This window comes from Urocitellus parryii, chromosome 15, assembly GCF_045843805.1.
Source record: "Urocitellus parryii isolate mUroPar1 chromosome 15, mUroPar1.hap1, whole genome shotgun sequence".
In the NCBI taxonomy this organism is placed as follows: domain Eukaryota; kingdom Metazoa; phylum Chordata; class Mammalia; order Rodentia; family Sciuridae; genus Urocitellus; species Urocitellus parryii.
The window spans coordinates 57657792-57664532 of NC_135545.1; the positions used below are offsets into that span (position 1 = coordinate 57657792).

The 6741-nt window shown below is 50.6% G+C and overlaps 1 protein-coding gene and 1 non-coding gene across 3 annotated transcripts; both read left to right on the plus strand.

The window, feature by feature from the left end:
• The first annotated feature begins 2893 nt into the window (after positions 1-2893).
• Positions 2894-6666, plus strand: Rpl13 (ribosomal protein L13). 2 transcript variants are annotated; one of them, XM_026401907.2, is made up of 6 exons: positions 2894-2951; positions 3147-3263; positions 3376-3517; positions 3712-3885; positions 4385-4441; positions 6465-6666. In XM_026401907.2, the coding sequence occupies exons 2-6, from the start codon at positions 3160-3162 to the stop codon at positions 6621-6623; spliced, it is 636 nt and encodes a 211-aa protein (XP_026257692.1). In that variant the 5' UTR covers positions 2894-2951; positions 3147-3159; the 3' UTR covers positions 6624-6666. The 2 variants fall into 2 exon arrangements, with proteins under 2 accessions (XP_026257692.1, XP_026257693.1); XM_026401908.2 differs by having other exon boundaries at positions 2911-2951; positions 3154-3263.
• Positions 3574-3655, plus strand: LOC113191970 (small nucleolar RNA MBII-202). The gene has a single exon (XR_003301960.1). It is a non-coding gene; the product is annotated as a small nucleolar RNA MBII-202 (small nucleolar RNA).
• Positions 6667-6741: the final 75 nt, after the last annotated feature.

The window sequence follows — 6741 nt, forward strand, 5'->3', positions numbered from 1 at the left end:
CTCCCGGTAGGACCCATAATGGTCAGTCTCCGCAAGGAACAGTCTTGAACCTAAGCATTTCAGGGTCTTTAAAGGCAAAAACTGCAAAAAACACATTCAAGTTGATGTAGCTGCAAGCAAGCAGGGGTACAGAAGCTGAAGTGAGCAGTTAGGGAAACAATGCAATGGGTACACTGGTATTTCCCATGGGACTGTCCAGGTTGACATAGCAGTAAGCAAGCAGAAGTGAAATGGGTCAAAATGATGCTAGTTGAGTACAAGTTAGAGCATGGTTACTAACGTCTAGACAATCAATCTCTGACAGGGTACGTTGTCCAAGAAAAATGGGAACCAAAGAGAGAATTATTTACATTGTATGAGAATTGCCATTTTGTGTTGCCAAACATGCTATGCAACTATTGATAGGTACAGAGGCGGAGTATTCCCATAGGAGAAGCATCTCTTATATGACATGGAGTCTCAGGGTAAAGGGAGTCTGTTTGGTCATTGCCCATACAGCCTGGCCCATAATACAACTAGTTCTCACTGACTGGCCCCTTTCAGTGTTCTGTGGCTGTAACACAGCTTACTTCCCAGCATTTCCTACTTCACAGACTGGAAAAACATAATGCCCAAGTCTCAACACTAGTACAGAGGTGGAGTTCAGACAGCACTACACCTGAAACTCCTACGACTTGTGGACCCAACTGTTGTGAAGAATGGAAGACTAGAGAGGCCTGACACACTGACTTCACGATGGGTACTGGTTGTACGTTTATTGGGGAGTGCTTTCATCTACAGCTTTGCATCTGCAAACAACTGTGCAGGAGTCAGGGCTGGCCTTGCCCTTGTTCCATAACTGAGCACACTCCTACTAGACAGCAGAACTAGGGTTTGAACTTCCCTTGTAGGTTGTTGTGTCCTCTTTGCATGTTCCCTCCTCCTGGTCATTAAGTCTGTAATCCCTCAGTGCCTAGCAACTTGTTTTTTCTAAGATTGAAGGATGTTTCAAAATGCAGAGATGCATTCCAGTGACTGGGGAGGCTGAGGGAGGAGGATCACAAGTGCCAGGCTAGCCCCAGCAATTTAGGGAGGAGACCCTAACTAACTTACTGAGGACCTGTCTAAAAAAAAAAAATGAAATATATATATATATATATATATATATATATATATATATATAATATTGCGTGCAACCTCTTTATTCAGTGTAGGACACAAGCCTACAGATTCCTTATATTAGGTAATAAAATTTCTAAAATGTTGATTTTTACCAGGTCAGTTTGGTGGATAGAGGGTGAGAAAGAAAAAGGTTATTGGGATGTAAAAGTTTACAAATAGTATGGGAGTGTTATAACTTCAGATTTGTCCCGAATGGAGGTGAAGTAGGCATAGGACAAGTAAAGCCAGAATTAGACAGGCAGTCAGTATAGATAGGTAAATCAGGTCAGGTCAATTTTGAGTGAGTCTGGAGAAATTGGAGACAGTCCCCTGAGGGATTGAAATGTTATTTCCTTCAGAGCCCTTTCTCCATCCTTATCAAGAACCTGCCCATGCTCCAACTGTTGCTAAGGTAATCTGTCCCTTAATCTGTGCAACCCTGACCTTCCCCCTTCAGCCCACCGGTTGGTTTCCCACCTACTGGCCAGCCCACCTAGCATTCCTGGGCCTAGACAGGTGCACAGGAGGGAAAAGATAAGGGGAAGAGGGCAGAAGAACAAAGGAAGCCTAGGACATCTAAAAAGGGCAGAACACCTTGCTTCTTGGGATACCAGCTGTTATCGCTGTTGCCTGCCAACGGATTCCACCTCTTGGGTCCCCTTCTTCCTGCGGGAGATGTCTTTTCTGCTGTCCTTTAATAAACTTCTAATTTCTACTCTGACCTTGCCTCGGCGTGTGCTTTTCTGGTGTTATTCTTCAACATGGGGGAAGCAAGGACTCGTCACTGGCCAACAGCGGTAACACAGCTATGGCCCCCTTCTCCCCCACAGTAGAAGTCTACCTTACGCTTTTTAAATAAATCATGCTTTATATGCTTGCCTTGGCGAGCTTCTCTAATGTTCAAACTTCAACATGTTGGGGAGCAGAAATTGTCACCTAACTGGCTTTAACACAAGTATTTATCCCTCAGTGCTCCATGGTACCAGGGATTGAACTCAGGGCGCTCCACCACTGAGCTACATTCCCGAGACCTAGTTATCTGTGTTCTTGATGGAACTCAATGCCTTGCGCATGCTAAGCACATTTTTTATTTTTTATTCTGAGACAGAGTCTTGCTAAGATGCTCCGATCTTGTGATGCGCCTGCCTCAGCTCTTGGGGTCTCAGGCATTGTGCTATTGGCTCCATATTTGCAACCCGCCACGCCTGTTCTTAGAGAAGTTACCTTAACCTGGGGCCTAAGGTCAATGGTGGCTCACTTGTGGTTATGCGGGTTAAATGAGCAAATGCACGTTTAAGTACTGAATGCCCACTCTGTACAAAAACCCCACTAAAAGTTTCACCTAAAGAAAGAGGCATAAATGTTCCAATGGGATGTCGTAGGACAAGGGAACAAGCGCTGGACCGAGGAGGTCTAAGGGCTTACGGCTCAAGTTGTTTGATGGTTTTTGGTGCTGGGGATGCACATGCCAGGCAAGCGCCCTCCTGAGCTGCCCCTCAGCCCCACTCCGCAAGTCCTTAAAGGCTTCCTGCCTCTGTGCCGCTGGCGCACCGCGTCCCAGCAGCAAAACCGCCACCACTCTAGCCTTCCCTTAGCGCCGGACGGCCGGAGCGCGGGCACCGGTACCCACCGCGGCTGGGGGGCACCGAGCCTGCGGCGCGCTGGTAGCCCGGAGGGGCGCCCGTGACGTCCATTTCCTCCCGGCTCTGATTGGGCGAAGCGTTCCGGCCCTTCTGATTGGTCGGATACACTACCACCCCAGAGTGCTTTGCGGCGCCACTTCCTTTCCGCCCTCCGATTCCCCGCAAGAGGTGAGTTCGTCCCTGTGCTGCCATCAGATTCCATCCTCCGCCATCAGCCCATCGCAGCCGCCCGCGCGGCCATGGATAGGCTTCTTTGTTGCCGCAGGCGGCGTCGGCCTGGGACCCAGGCGGGAGGACCTGGGGTGGGGGCCCAGGGCGCGCGGCCAGGCTCCGGCCCTCACTCGTCGCCCTTCTCCCCTCGAGGCCGTAGGCAGCCATGGCGCCCAGCCGGAATGGCATGATCCTGAAGCCCCACTTCCACAAGGACTGGCAGCGGCGCGTGGCCACGTGGTTCAACCAGCCGGCCCGGAAGATCCGCAGGTGCGTGGCGGGCGCGTGGGTACCCGGGGCAGGGCGGTGGGGCGCCAATTGGGGCACGCCGCCCCCTCGTCGCGGAGTGGAGGTGACCGCCGCCCGGCTTCTCTCCCCGCAGGCGCAAGGCCCGGCAAGCCAAAGCGCGCCGCATCGCGCCGCGCCCTGCGTCGGGACCCATCCGGCCCATAGTGAGGTGCCCCACGGTGCGGTATCACACCAAAGTCCGAGCTGGCAGGGGCTTCAGCCTGGAGGAGTTGAGGGTGAGTGCGGGAAGCAGCGCGGGCCGCGGGTCCGGCCCTCGTGGGTCCCAGCCAAGTGATGACATTCTCCGGAATCGCTGTACTGCCGTGATGAAAGTACACTTGAACCCTTTTCCATCTGACGGCTGAGCGTTTGTTGTGGCCCCGTGGGGGAGGGCTCCGTGGGCCTTCATCCGTGCCTGCTTTTGGTGCAGGTGGCAGGCATCCACAAGAAGGTGGCCCGGACTATTGGCATCTCGGTGGACCCCAGGAGGCGGAACAAATCCACCGAGTCCCTACAGGCCAACGTGCAGCGGCTGAAGGAGTATCGCTCCAAGCTCATCCTCTTCCCCAGGAAGCCCTCCGCCCCCAAGAAGGGAGACAGCTCTGTGAGTACCGCGAGCTGGGAAGTAGGAAGGTTGGGAGCTGAGAGGCAAGGTTCAGGTCGAATGATCTCTGTGCCTGGGGCCTTCATATTCTCCAGCACCTTGCCATTTTGTGTGGGCAGTGTGGTCGATGGTGAGGACTCTTGGGCTAACCAATGGCCAAGGTGCCCTGCTGTGGTCTTGAGCCAAGCTCTTCTGTCTGCTGGCGGCCACAGCTGACAGTGCTGTGGACTTGGAGCCTGCTGGCCTTGCTCAGATGCATTTTGTCCAGAGGTGTTCCTAGGAGGCTTAGAGGATAAAGTCAGCAGTGTCCATCTTTGTGGGCTTTCATGGAGGTTGCATTAGGGAATGGGTTTGCTCTGCTCCCATTCTGGGTGCTCAGGACCAGGTGAGCATTGATCTGGGCCTGTTTTATCTCTAATGACTGGGTACATAAGGGCTCAGGATATTGTGACACTTAGGTAAAGTGGAGCTGGACTCACTTCAGTCTTACTCCACACAGGCTGAAGAACTCAAACTGGCCACCCAGCTAACAGGACCAGTGATGCCCATCCGGAACGTAAGTAGATACTTGGTTTGCTTAGGTGTTGTTCTAGAGATTGGCAGGCGAAACCTTGGGTGGGACAGATACCTGGTTGAAAGGTGGCTTTTTAGCTCAGGTTTTTAGGTTGTGGGAAGGGAGGTTCTTAAGTCAGGGCCTCTTGAGGAATGAATGGCCTTGTCCCACCTTTCAGAAGTCTTGTTGACACTCCCTTGATCTCCCCGCTGCAAGCCTGCAAATTTCAAAAATATATTCTAATTAAAACATTTATTCTAACTAAAATAAAAGTTATCTGTAGGAATTATATACAGGAGACTTGCCGGGTGTGATGGTGCATGCCTATAATCCCAGTGGCTCAGGGGGCTGAGGCAGGAGGATTGCAGGTTCAAGGCCAGCCTCAGCAGTTTAGCAAGACTGTAAGCAACCTAGTGAGAGACTGTCTCAAAAAATGAAAAAGGTCTGAGGATGTGGTTCGGTGGTTAAGCACCTCTGGGTTTAATCCCTAGTACCCAAAATTTTTTTTTTGTAAATAGTAGTATTCTAAGTAGGAAAGTAGTAGTACTCAAAAGTAGGAAAAAGCGGACTTCAACCTTTGCATGACAAATTAACCAGAATAAACTTTACAAACAATATCTAAGAACCCTGCATGTGACACCCAATGACATGGGGCTCTTGGTAGGTAATGAGCATGAGGGGTCTCCCACAGGGTCCCCGCTCACTGCTGTTTGGAAGCCAGTATGCAGGCAGCCCTCTGGGAATGCTAGTGGTCTTATGTCCCTGTGGCCTGCCCAGCAAGTGTCCTGGAGGTGGGGGCTCTTTGTCCTCGGGTCCCACAGCAGCATCTGTGGGACCCTTTCATAGTCTTTCATAGTACCCCTTTCATAGTCTTCTCTGGGGACTTAAGTCTGAGGTGGATGTTGAAATGGGATCCTGCTCAGTTGCTGAGGCTGGCCTTGAACTTGGGATCCTCCTGCCTCAGCCTCTCAACTTGCTGAGATGGCAGGTGTGCACAACTGTGCCCAGCATTGTTTTTCCTCTTGAAATCTTATATGTAGTTTGGTTGATTTGTCAAACTCAGGGTCTTGTGCGTGCTAGGCACTCACTTTGTGAGTTGTATGCCCCTGGCCATTAATTTCATTTTTATTTATTTATGAATGAGTGACAGGGTCTCCCTAAATTGTCCAGGCTGGCCTCAAACTTAATAGTCTTCCTCCCTTGGCTTTCTGAATAGCTGGGATTGTATGTATGGGTCATTATTCCTAGCTTTGATTTTTATATCTTTTATTTTTTGTTTGCATCCTTGAGGATTGAGCCCAGGGCTCTCTTCCTGCATCACTGGGTTTACAGGCACATACCACCATAGCCACCTTTTTTTTTGCATCAGGGATTGAACTTAACACTGAGCCACATCCCAGCCCTTTTTTGTATAAAAAAAAATTCAGGGTCTCACTGAATTACTTAAGGCCTTGCTAAGTTTTTGAGACTGGTTTTGAACTTGAGATCCTCCTGTCTCAGCCTCCCAGGCTGCTGGGATTCCAGGCATGCACCACCATATGCCTGGTTCATCTTCCTCATTTTTTTTTTCCAATATATTTTTTAGTTGTAGTTGGATAACGATAGCTTTATTTTTATGTGGTGTTGGATCAAGCCCAGGGCCTCACAGTGGTCGAGTGCCCCTGAGTTCAATCCCTGGTCCCCCCCTTCACCCACCAAAAAAAAAAAAAGGTAAAAAGTAAGGGGAGAGACTTTCTCTCTTAATATTTGCCTTCTGCTTTATTTTTGTTGATTCTGGCGGGTGCTGAGTTGCCCATACTGGCCTCAAACTCTTGACCCTTTCGCCTCAGCCTTCTGAGAAGCTGGGGCTCTGGGTGTATACTGCCATGCCTGGCTATGGGGAGACTTCCGAACCTCCAAAGAGGATAGTCTGTTCCTGGTGGTGCCAAGGCAGGTTTGCCTGGCTTCCCTTGGACTTCTTACTGGTTTGGTTGGGGGCAATGCCACACAGCCCAAGGTATCAGCCTAATCCTGTCCTCCCTCCCAGGTGTACAAGAAGGAGAAAGCCAGAGTCATCACCGAAGAGGAGAAGAACTTCAAAGCATTTGCCAGTCTCCGCATGGCTCGCGCCAACGCCCGGCTCTTTGGCATCAGGGCAAAAAGGGCCAAGGAAGCTGCAGAACAGGATGTCGAAAAGAAAAAATAAAGCACTGTGGGGTCTTGTAATAAATGCTCTCCATGAAGCTAAAGCTGGGCTCCTGTGCTCTGCCTCCACATGCAGTGGCCAACTGTGCTGGCCCAGATTTGTTGGGTGTGCTGCCAGG